The 12,353-nt window shown below is 39.5% G+C and overlaps 1 protein-coding gene across 3 annotated transcripts in view; it reads left to right on the forward strand.

The window, feature by feature from the left end:
* The first annotated feature begins 2,142 nt into the window (after positions 1 to 2,142).
* Positions 2,143 to 12,353, forward strand: part of LOC122061496 — a 21,881-nt gene continuing 11,670 nt past the window's right edge. The window contains exons 1-8 of one of the 3 annotated variants that reach the window (XM_042624766.1): positions 2,143 to 2,745; positions 2,854 to 2,922; positions 3,032 to 3,268; positions 3,999 to 4,097; positions 4,200 to 4,255; positions 4,548 to 4,659; positions 8,357 to 8,536; positions 8,771 to 9,037. In XM_042624766.1, coding sequence (XP_042480700.1) covers positions 2,620 to 2,745; positions 2,854 to 2,922; positions 3,032 to 3,268; positions 3,999 to 4,097; positions 4,200 to 4,255; positions 4,548 to 4,659; positions 8,357 to 8,536; positions 8,771 to 9,037 — 1,146 coding nt within the window. In that variant the 5' untranslated portion in view covers positions 2,143 to 2,619. The remainder of the gene's footprint in view (positions 2,746 to 2,853; positions 2,923 to 3,031; positions 3,269 to 3,998; positions 4,098 to 4,199; positions 4,256 to 4,547; positions 4,660 to 8,356; positions 8,537 to 8,770; positions 9,038 to 12,353) is intronic. The other 2 variants (XM_042624768.1, XM_042624767.1) reach the window with 2 other exon arrangements.

Consider the following 12,353-nt stretch of genomic DNA (forward strand, 5'->3'; position numbering starts at 1 on the left):
GGCGGTTTTACTACAAAATCAATATCCATCCCAAATTTAAATTCTTCTTTTGGAGATTGATCAACATTGGACTACCTACGAAAGACATATTGTCTAAGTGGATGGATATTGACCCATTTGTGGGTTTTGCCGAATCCAGTGTGAATCTTTACAGTATATTTTATTTGATTGTGATTTCACAAAAAGAGTTTGGGCTGCGAGTCCATCAGGACTCAAACCATACCGACTGCAAGGTTTAACTTTGAATAATTTTGTTATGTATTGGGGGATATACCTAAATCAGACTTGAGAAGGTTCTTTTCCATCTTTGTGACCTTTTGCTATTTCATTTGGAAACATAGAAACAAAATCTTGTGTTCATGAGATGAAACCAGATTTTTATTCAATCTTGAAACAAGTAGAGTTTTGGATTAGCAATGGGTCCAACACAAAGCACATGACACGCAGGAGTCACAGGTGGTATTTTCTCAATCTGAAAAACTTATCCAACCCCCAATTGGTAAGAGTACACTATTAGTCACAACCAGGACAAGAAAAAATAAAAAAATTAGTGCATGGGCAATCGGTTTATTCACCAATGGAAAATGTATTTTGTGCCATGTTAACTATTTGATGACAGGAGAAAATGGTGAAAGAACAGTTTTAGGACTTCTCAGGGGTCTTCAGCTGGTAAAGGACAGGAATGTGAAAGTGGATATGGTTGGAAGCGATCGACAGGAACTTGGATCGGTGATGCTATGGAATCTAAACGATACTCCCTCAATTAATTATAGCATTTTAATATCTCTAAGAAGAGAGTTAGATAGCTACTCAATCAAAACTATGTTTGTATTAAAAACTAATGATAGCATAATAGGACGTCTCAAGCAAGTAGCCTCACAGGCTATGAACGCCAAAGCAATATGTTGCTTGATCGGATATGTGCTATATGGACTTTTAATTTCTAATATTTATTTTCTTAGATAAAAAAAAAAAAAAAAAAAATCGATTTCACAAACCCAATAACCGATTAGTTTGTTATGGTGAGGCCCCTGGCACTAGCAGACACTATAAATTAATCAATTCCACCGCCTCCACCTTTCTCTGTTCGTATCGAATATGAAAAGGGAAGACAGATAAAACCAGCCACAGGAAGACAACCGTATAAGGCTAGCCAATCTCTGTAGATCCAAACATCTATAGTTTCACATCCAAACTCCAATTGTCCAAGCATGAATTTTCAGAAAACCCAGATGAAAATAACGATAAGAGAAAGAAACTTGACTCTGATTCATTTATACAACAATAACAACATCCATCAATCAAAGTAACAAAGAGGAAACACTGCAAACACGATAACATTACAACATATTTCTTAAGATTTTAGAGATCCGTTCAAAAGAAACCCTTAGCTATAAGTAAAATTAAAATACTGAAAAAAAGGGAAAAACAAGAGTAGGCAGAAATTAAGAGAAGCAAAGTCAACGAGGAGGATAACTGGAGTTCATCGGTCATTGGCTTCCTGTCTTGTTGACATTCATCTTCACGAAATAGCTACTGGAGAGGAGAGAGAGGGAGAGTTGAACCTCGTCTTTTCCCTAGTGGATCAGTGTTAGGGGGTGGGAGTGGGAAAGCGAGAAGGAGACGCAGATGTGGGTTGCAGTGAATCTGCGAAGAAGACGAAGAAGGGAGGGAGTGGGAGATGGAGTCGGAGCCAGAGCCAGAGCCAGAGTCGGAGCCGGAGTCGGTGATGGAGATGGAGACAAATGCAGAGAAGTAGAAGAAAAGAGATTGTAGAGCGCCAGTGGTAAAAAGGTCATGTTAGACGAAGAGTATTATTCAGCTAACGGTCAACAAGTGCTAGTATTCTTCATTCCAATGTAATCTGCTAGCATTTCTGTATTTTTCCTCTTTTTTTTTTTTTTTCTTTCTTACTTCTTACGGATGGAAATGCTCAAAGCCCATGGGCCTAGTGAGGATCTGAAAAATGGAAAACTTGAAAAATCCTCCATGGGCCTGGGCTGGATCCGAAAATGAAAACAGGCTCAAAGCCTCCCGCCAGGCTTTCCTTTGCCCACTTTCTCACAGGTCACACTCAGATAACCCAATAGATCTCTCTCTCTTTCTTCACTCACTTCTACACACTCGCTCTCCCGCTCTTTAACCCATAAAGCAACTTCTTTGTTAAGTATCGTCTCCCTTCCCTTCTCTCTTTGTTCTTTACCGTAAACGTTTTACCTTTTTTTAACACTCGGCTCACGAGTCTCGACGCCCTATAATCGTAAATTATCTCCAACTCCCCGTCTGAAAATCCTGTTGGAGAAGCCGAGAAGGTATAATCGCGACTCGCGAGCAGCCGATTATTGTTCTCGTCTCAAAATTTAAATTAGCTTCTGTTGTTTCTTTCGATTCATTGAGATCCCATTGCAATCGCTGTTCGAGTGAGAGAATGTTCTGGTTCTAGGGTTTTCTGGAACAAAACTAGGGTTTTGAACTTTTGATTACTGGAAAGAGCATTTGCGATTGGGTAGCAGATTAAGCTTTTGTTGAGGAGAAATCTATAACGTATTTAGCTTTTAACATTCATCCGGAAAGAGACGGAGTCACGGAGAGTCGGAGGAAGGTTGGAACTCTGATTTGATGGAGGCTACGGCCGGGGTCGCCGCTGGTCGCGGCGGCGGTTCATTGCCGATGCCGACTTCTCAGTCTGCAAGGAAAGAATGGCGAGCTGTTTCGGAAAATTCGGTTCGGAACGCAGGGAATGAGGTAAAAAATGCGTTTGCTTCTAGTACTGTCGTTGTGTTGTCTCGTCATTGTGTATCTTTTGGTTTTTTTGTTAACTTCCTTTGCTTCTCCATTATGGCCATTGGTTAGGATGTAGTGGTAGGACAGGAGATGGAGCGCTCGAAGTTGGCGCAGTCGGAAGAGAGAACGATTTATGAGGTAAGGATCATGTTTTGAGTTTTGATACCTTAATTTGATTCCAGTTTTATTTTCTTTTTCGGCTGTAGAGTGTGGAGTGTAGACTGAGTGCAGTGAGGTGTTATGCAAGGTGCAGCAGGGAGCAGGACCACTTGATGTCGACTTCTGTTCGATAACGATGGACGGAGGCCTCGATCACGACATACTACAGCAACGCCTTCATAGTATCTCCAGACAGAGAGAAGAGCTTCAACAGATAGAGATCGAGCTTAAAGCTCAGGTTATCACTAGATCGGAGATAATGGATATACAGAACAACTTTGATGCTCAGATCAAAGAACATGTTAATGCTGCTGCCAAACTAAAGGTATTGGTCATTCACATGTTTCCTGCTGGTTTATTTCCTCATCTAGTTACCAAGTCTGAAAGATATAAAGAATACCTATCTGCCTGTGAAGTTTCCAGCTCAGCTGAGTAGCTTATTCTTCTTTTTGACTGCGTTACTTTGGGTCTCCTTCAGTGTTAATTATTGAGTTCTTCGTCATATATCTTCTGTACAAATCAACACTACTTTTCTCCACATATGCCCACCATGGGGTTGATGGAAGTGCTTATGATGGTGCATTTTATGGTCTGTGATATGTTCTTTTGACTGAGGCGCATTAAGGAATTTCCTAGCTTTGTCTACCAACCTGCATGGTCCATATTGTAACCTTGTTGTTGGAGTACCAGATGAGCACTGCTTTTCTTGGTCGTATTGTAAATTTTTCTGGGGGATTTTACCAGATCAACATTGCTCGTCTTGGTACTATTGTAAATTTTCTAGGGGATTTTTGTTTCGAAGAAGTGTTATGTTTCAACGAGTTTTGGATATTTGGGTTCTCATGTGCGGCACACTCTACAGTTGATTCTTGGTTCTTTTGGTCTCAGTTTCATGTGAGGTACTTGTATGGTTGGAGTGACATTGGTACTCTACAATGTTTTTGTGACCTATTTGTTCTCTTAAGTAATGGAACTAGAAAATCATTCTGGCATGTCAAACTCAGAAATGCCATAAATTACCTCTTGTGCTGATTTGTGTTTATATTTTTATGTAGGAACAACTGCAAGAAAGGGAGCAAAACATTCATGAGTTGGAAGCTAAGATGGAAGAGAGAGAAAGAGAGCTGCGTGCAATTAAAATTGACAATGAAGCGGTTGTTAATCAATTTGTTTATTTATCTACTTCCATTGATTTCTTTCTTGTGAGTCTGATGATTCGTTTCTTGTTTTGGCTCCTTGTTGATTTACTTTGTCAGGCGTGGGCTAAGGAGGACCTTCTTAGAGAACAAAACAAAGAGTTGGCAACCATTCGGTGTGTGCTCCTGTCTTTATGAAACCCTCTCATGTGCATCTATTGTGTCTTTGTTGTATAACTGGATATTTCTGGTATGGATATGCTCCAGTTTGGGGTTCATGAAAAAGCGGTGTCTTATTTTGTCTGTAGCATTTAATTAACTTCTTGTGGTTTTATGGGGTCTTACTACTAGCAGATTTATTTTTGAAATAAGTTTTAGTGAAATTATAAGTTATGCCATTTTTTTGGAGGTGAGGACCATTAAAAGGACCATTAAATGATTCATTATGTGGTTCCTTCTCTGTCGCAGAAGAGAGCGGGAGAATTTTGAAGCTGAAAGAGCACAGCATCTCAAACAAATACATGAGCTTCAAGAGCATATTCAAGAAAAAGATCGGCAGCTTCTTGAGTTGGAGGAACAGGTTTGTTCACTTACATTTTACATTTTTATGATGCTCTCGGTTAATCTGTCCTACTTTTTGAGTTGTAGTAAGCACTTGTAGTGCTGTAAACTTTTGAATAATTTTAGCTACAGATCTCACTTACAGATTGTAGTTTTTTAGGATGCATCTTAAGTTTTACTCATTCTGTTTTAACAGTTTATATATTTTTGTTTGGACAAATGTGTAAGTTGCTAACACAATTTGATGTAGATAAGTCACTTACTGGGCTTATTTGCAATCAAATAAACCTTGAGTTGGGTTATGTATATATTTGGCCTTTGGTCCCATGGGTTTTCTTTGTAATGAGTCACTTTAATGAGCTTAAAATATGGGTAGTAAGTAGGAAAACGAGATTTAATTCATTAGTTTAGTTAGAGTCCTATTTTAAATCTATTTTCTTTGTTATTTTAGTTTTCTAGTCAGTTTAGGTTTCCCAGTTAGTTAGGGATTGGGTTAGGTCTTTCATTTTTAGTATTTAAGTCAGTTTTGAGTCTTCTATATAAGTTTGTAAGGGGCTACATCATTGAACATGAATTTATTAATGAAAAAAAAAAAAAAGGATGGCTTATGCTGTTGTGCTGTGGGACGCAGTTGGGTGATATGCCTAAACCTGAGGGTGAGATACCCATTCACTAGTTCTTCTTCCTCTTTCTCAACCCTCCATCGAATTCTCTCTTTTTTTTTTTTTGTTTCATTTGTTTGCCGTGAGAGAGTGTTTGAGAGCTAGAACGAAGGCTATTGGAGGATGTCTTCTCTATTCAGCCGGAATTTCAGATCCTGCTTGGGATTAGGATTACTTGTGATTATAGTTCTACATTACAATGTGCTCATGTTGGTATAGCTGTACCTATTTACCTAGATTTGGCACCCCCTGCCAATTCGCCTGTCCATATGTGTGGTCACAGTTTTGGCGACTGGTGCTCCACCACTTCAAGTAGTACAACAATAACAAACATAACCTAAATGGGGTTGGCTATATGGATCCGATCTGGAAAAAAAGAAAAGAAAGATTCAACAAAAGAAAGAAAAGAAGTAAAGGGGGGGTAAGCGAAGAAGATAAGGTAGTATATAAAGATGCATCACTGGAACATCCCTTACACGAGGTCGGTTTCCCGGGTCTTTGTCCTCCACAAAACCCTATCCATGGTCATATTAGAATTGAGCCCCCACCATATGGATATTTTTCCTCACCACTTCGTCAATAGTCATTTTAGGCCCGCCCCTTTCTCCTTTGGCTTCCTCCAAATGAATCTGATCACTCTTTCTTACTGGGGCATCTATATGTCTCCATTGCACATGCCATACCACCTCAACCGGCCTTGCGGAGCTTGTCTTGGATCGGTGCAACCCCCGAACTAGTTTCTAGTACTATCATTCCTTACTCTATCTCTCCTGGTCTTGCTGCATAGTCCTCTCAGCATCCTCATCTCTGCTACACTCACTTCTCCGCTCCATATGTCATAGCTGGTCGTATAACTGTCATGTAGAATTTTCCCTTAAGTTTAATAGGCATTCTTTTGTCACATGGTATTCCTGACTCACCTCTCCATTTCATCTATCTCGCTTTAATTTTGTGGGTAACATCATCCTTTATATCGCCATCTTTGTTAAAGATGGATCCCAAGTATTTAAAACAGTGACTCCAGGGTAGCTCTTGATCACCAAAATTTGCCACTCCTCTCTTCCCCTAGTTTGACTGAATGGGCACATCATATATTCTGACTTTGTTTTGCTTATCGTAAAACCTCTTGATTCCAAGCTTGATCTCCATAGCTCCAGTTTAGATTAATCCATTCCATTGTTTTGTCTATTAGAACAATATCATCCGCGAATAGAATATGCCATGAGACCGGATCTTGTAAGTGCCTGGTTAGCTCATCCATTATGAGTGCAAACAATAAGGGCTTAGGGCTGATCCTTAGTGTAGCCCAATGGTAACTAGGAATTTGTTACTTTGACCTTTATCGTTTTGACATTCGTCACCACTCCCTCATACATGTTTTTAATTATATCAACATCGTTATTCACACCCCTTCTCTTCTCTAAGATATGCCAAATGAACTCTCTCGGTACTCTGTTATAGACTTTCTCTAGGTCAATGAAGACCGTGTGGAGGTCCTTTTTGTGGGCTCTAAATACTTACATAAGCCTTCTTAGGAGATAAATAGCCTTAGTTGTGGATCTCGCTGGCGTAAACCAAATTGGTTCGCCATTAGCTTAGTTTTCTTCCTTACGTGTGCTTCAGTAACCTTTTCCCAAAGTTTCATAGTATGACTCATAAGCTTTATCCCTCTATAGTTATTGCAGTCCTGGATATCATCTTTATTCTTAAAAATCAGAACCACATTGCTTCTCTTCCACTCTTCTGGCATAGTCTTTGTACTCAAATTTTTGTGAAATAGTTTGTTAGCCAAGACACCTCATGTCCTCTTAGGCTTTTCCACACTTAAATTGGGATCTGATATGTTCCTGGTGTTCTACCTACATTCATCCTTCATAGGGCCTCTATAACCTTGATTTCACCAACCTGTAGTAAATGTCTATGAGATGTGTTGGATTGATGTCTATTTCCCTCCACTTCTTGGTCCATCCTATTAGCCACGGTATCTCCATTTAGTAGGTTGCAAATATAATCATCCCATCTCTTCATAATGTCCTCATTCCGAACTAGAACTCTTCCATCTTTGCCCTTAATGCATCTAACATGGTCCAAATCTGTGTTCATCATTTCTCTTATTTTAGCTATCTTATGCATCTCTTTTCCCCCTTCCCTTGTATTAATGTTTTCCCCACTACTTTTGGTAGTACTGTTACTACTGTACAGAAACCCTTTTGAGGGAAAAGAAAAAAAGGTAAAAAGATTAAGAAAGAAAGAAAATTGTGGATTGAGAGCAGAAGAAAATAGAAGAAGCAGAGGAGGAATAATGGTGGGAGGAGGAAGAGGAGGAGAGTGGAGGCGGGGAAGGAAGCCAGTGGGAGAAGAGCAAAAAGATGACAAGGAGGGGAGGCTGCAGCAGGAGACAAGGACGTGTGTACGTGTTTTGCTGGTGATCTCTCCTCTGCTTTTGAATACATAGTTGAGTAGTCAACTGCTATTTTTCCTTTCCTATCTCTTTCTCCCTCCCTTTCTCAGTCTTACTGGCTGTTAAGGTATAATATTTCCTAGGGTTGACAGCATATTGTAGAAACATTTGATAATTTCCCTAATCGCATAAACATAAGTATATAGTACATCCAGGGACCGAAGCGAAAGCTATAAACCCTGATTAAAAGCCCTTACTTTAGAATCTTCTTATTTGAAAATTAAAATAGCTAAATACATTTGAAATAATTTAAAAAAAGTTGCACACCCCCCAATCCCTTAATCGCATTTTTTGCAGGTTCTTAAATCAGACACCCTATGCTGGTGTTGGACCCTTAACACTAACACTTACATCTTGGTAATAATAGATAATTATACTCAGCTGGGTCAAATTTCCTTTAAATTTGGAAAATGTGACATGTTGCTCATAAATCATGTTTGCATGTTGGGAATTAAAAAAAAATTCTCTAATCAAGTTGGAATTGCATCTGTTATCAGTATATTATGTTTTAATGGGTTCAATCTTTCCTTCCCCACCCCCTACCCCCTAAAAAAAAATAAGGGTGTACTGCCTAACAACAAACTGTCTTCCAGAATAGGGGTGCACAGGAAGCTATTCTTTATAAAGATGAACAATTAAGGGAGGCTCAAGCTTGGATGGCACGTGTTCAGGAAATGGATGCCTTGCAATCAACAACAAATCATTCCTTACAAACTGAGCTGAGAGAACGTACCGAACAATTTAACCAGATTTGGCTCGATTGTCAAAGACAGGTGGCTTTTTATCTATTCACCACACCTTTATTGTGTTCGAATCCTCTCTCATCCCCTGGCTTTGTATGGAAATTTTCATTCAAAACAGATGTGATATGGGTTTGTTCTTTCCCATAATATCCCCTTCAGAAAGAGGAGGTGCAATTACAGGAATCATGTTGGGATTATTTTCTCTTTCAGATGAACTTTTGTTTCACTTTAAATATTGAATTTTTTGTATTCTATTGAATTTAGTTTGCAGATATTGAGCGAATGCGTTTGCACACCATACAACAGCTTCAGTTAGAATTGGCTGCGGCGAGAGAACGGAGTGGAATTTATAATGATGAATCACGGATGGCTCATGCAGCTACAAATGATGCATCTCCATTTGGACAGAACAGAGGAAATCAACTCAATGTAAATGAAAGTGGAACGTTAAATGGTAATCCTGGAGCTCCACCAAATGGAAACGTAGATAATGTCGCTCCTTTTGTTGCAACTGGGAATTCATCTACCATGGTAGGTTGCAAGACAGTACTCTGTCAGATTGTTTTGATTGTTATTGTTATTTATTATTTGTTTTTTCCTTCCCCACATTATTATTGTTATCTCCAGTTGCTAATACTGATTAGGATGCCTATTGAGCAACCTTATAGGTCTACTTGTTCCTTTTAGCATTCTACTGCATATGTTAATTTGGCATACTCCAAGTATATAGGTGGTCATATACTTTTGTTGGATGGGTTTTATTTTTTAATGTGACTTATGAGTTATTTGTTGCCTAGAAGTGTGTTGCTTCTAAATGTTGCTTAATTTGAAAAAAGCCTCGTATAGGTTTTGTTTTTGGTGGATGTACCATACAGCACTTTTCTATATTGTTAATGTGATTGATCTGTAATTAATCTTTTCTTTGTATGGGACTTTTGTTGTCAATGCTGCATTTAATTCTTTTGGCAAAAGATGTGATGCAGTTGCCTCGACTTGGCTGGACCGGAATTACCCTTTTTGGAGGCCTAAGCTGAGACGCAATGATGTAGATCCCCACTTTGGGAAGATCTATCACAGGAAGAAAGGCCCAGCGCAAAAATGCCTATCGATTTCAGCTTAAGTGCCACTTAAGTGGCTAAGTGATTAATTAGAAATAGGGGCCCATTGGGCCCATCGATTATTACAAGAAGGTCTAATTAATTGCTTTATTAAATCAGGCCCAATGGGCCCATCAATTGTACCTGCCTATCAAAGTCTTTTAGTTAATTAATACTTACTCCATGTTGGAGTTCTAGTCCTAGTCCTATTAGGTATTGTCTAGTCCTACTTGAAGACTAGCGCCTAGTTATGTTATGATTGCTATTCAACCCTTTATATATAGAGGAGCATATGTACTTTCAATTATCAGATTTGAATAAACAAAGATTGCAGTCAATTGCTTCTAACAGCCGAGATAGCTGTGGGTGAGATGCCCGGGCCGAGATGGCCACCCCACCCGCAATTCTCTTGGTTCTTGTGCTTGCGGTACTGTTAGTTACCCCCTCTCAATCTCTCTCCTTGCATAAAAAGGGCATACCCGGTGCACGAGGATCCACATGTGCAAGGTCCGGGGGGGGTGAGGAACTACAAAAATCTTCCTTAATTCCCCTTCCTCTCCCTTTTCGTCTTCCTGTGTTACTGTTCACCGTACTATCACTGTTGTGGAATTTGGTTGAGTTCGTTGGAACTACAACTAGGCATCTCAAATTGACCTGGTGCTCCAGAGATTCGGTCGTTTCCTCAGTGTGACTCAGCCCCCCGGGTTCTAATCTCTGTTAGTTTCCCTTATTGTCAGAGTTATCACCTGCAACTGTTGGCTGTTAGGCCTGCCTTTAGATCGGTGCTTATTGGTTGGTATCTCAATGGTCTCGATTTGATAGAACAAGGAATTATGATACATTTCTTCATTTTTTAAGGTACCAATACGATACTTATCCATACAAAAATATGTAGATTGATACCTTAAAAATGAAGTAATGTATCCATTGTGTCGATAAGTATCAAGTGTATCGAGCCGTATTGGGTCGTATCAACTGATACAATGCGATACATTATTTTTAATTAATATATGCTTTGGATAAGTATCGTATTACCAGATAAGTATCGTATTGGTACCTGAAATATATGATACGTATTGGTATGAGTCGGCGAATACTTAAAACCTTGGTTATATGATTCATGTTGGCCAACAGCAGAAGACATTAAGGAAAATCAGTTTCAGAGCGATCAAGAAAACACGATATTTAGATAGTTCATGGAGATTTTAGCTGGTATGAGGTTCAGGTTGCCGGGGCAATTGCCGAGGTTCGAGTCTTGAGGGTGGCTATTTTACGCCAAAGATGCCAAAGGCTAGGACTTACTGCAAACTCACCCCTCCTAGGATCCCACATAGGTGGGACGATCACTGGTTGATGGCCCTTTATGGAGATTTTGGCTGTAAGTGATGTTACCTTGAGATATATCAAAAGAGTCGAGAGTTGCTTCTGTCCTTTCCCTCTTGTGGTTGTGGGGAAAGAAATCTGTAAAATCCTCAGACAGAAGCGTTCAACTGAAAAGGAGAGCTGGGAGTAGGATCCCTGATGATAGATTTGAGAGGTTGCGCAGGATGAATGTTGAGGATTGATCAGATTTGTAAGATTTTGAATCGTTGGAAGATGTGTCCCAAATGCATTCTCAACCTCTAGTCCAAGTTAACGCTTTTTCCAGTGCTTTGTGGGCTATGAAGGAAAAACTCTTAGCAATATCATGTGTTATTTGGGTCATATTAATTTATGAAATTAGCTTTGGATCCAAATGTCTTGGTATATAATCACAGGCCCAGTTCTACTTTTATACCACAAAAACCCTTTAACCCCTTGATAATTTTCATTATATATCCTTTGGAATAGGGTCCAAATGTGATGATGATTTTGTAGCCTCTCTGAGGCGGTTGGAACTTGGAAGTTGTTGTTATGGACATAGAATTTAATTTAAGCACTTTATTCCCAAGGGGGCTGGTTAACTTAAAGTCAACTGGTATGTTTCCTGAATTCCTTTGAATAAATCCTTGGTAACATTTTTTCACAGAGGTAATCTTCCTCTCTTGGTATTCTGATTCTTCATATGACATTTTTAGGTTTGCTCTGGTGATGCATTACAAAAGATTGATGAAGTTACCTAGACATTCTTTCAATATGAAACTTAGAAAAAGGGTGATTCTTTTTATAATCAGCTTTAGTTGCTGATCCTCTCTTGGTACTAATCCTATCCACCCTAGGCATTGGAGTCTATCTGCTTATAATCTTGGGATTCTGACTGGGATGCCCTTTTGTGTTTCTGTAAGAAGTCCAATACCGATGGCTGCAGTCTTTTGATATTCTTTTATCTCATAATGCTCCTGTTGGGTTTGTGTTTTTTTATCTAGATTGGTTGGATGGTTGGGTTAATGGTCTAGTTGGGTTGCCCACTGGAGCCTTGTAATGGGAATTGGAATTCTTCCAAGAGAGTGGAAGAGGTTGTCGTTTCTCAAGCATGGTTTGAGGAATCGGATCAGAATTGTCCTTGACTGATCCCGATTCTTGGCCGATATTGTATCTTTGGATTAGTACGGACGAAGGGTAAAATATAAAAAAGGTTTTTTAATTGAAAGCAGGGGTATTTCTGTCCGATCCTGGCCGATCTGGATTGGTATCAGATCGGTATCGGCCTTGACCGATCCCAGTCTTGGTACCGAGTCCTTAAAACTTGTTTCCAAGAGAGTGGAAGATGTTGTCTTCCAAGTGAGGTGGAGTCTTCAAGGAGGTGGAGTCTTCTTGTGGGGGGGGGGGGG

The sequence above is a fragment of the Macadamia integrifolia genome, chromosome 14 (genome assembly GCF_013358625.1).
Source record: "Macadamia integrifolia cultivar HAES 741 chromosome 14, SCU_Mint_v3, whole genome shotgun sequence".
NCBI lineage: Eukaryota > Viridiplantae > Streptophyta > Magnoliopsida > Proteales > Proteaceae > Macadamia > Macadamia integrifolia.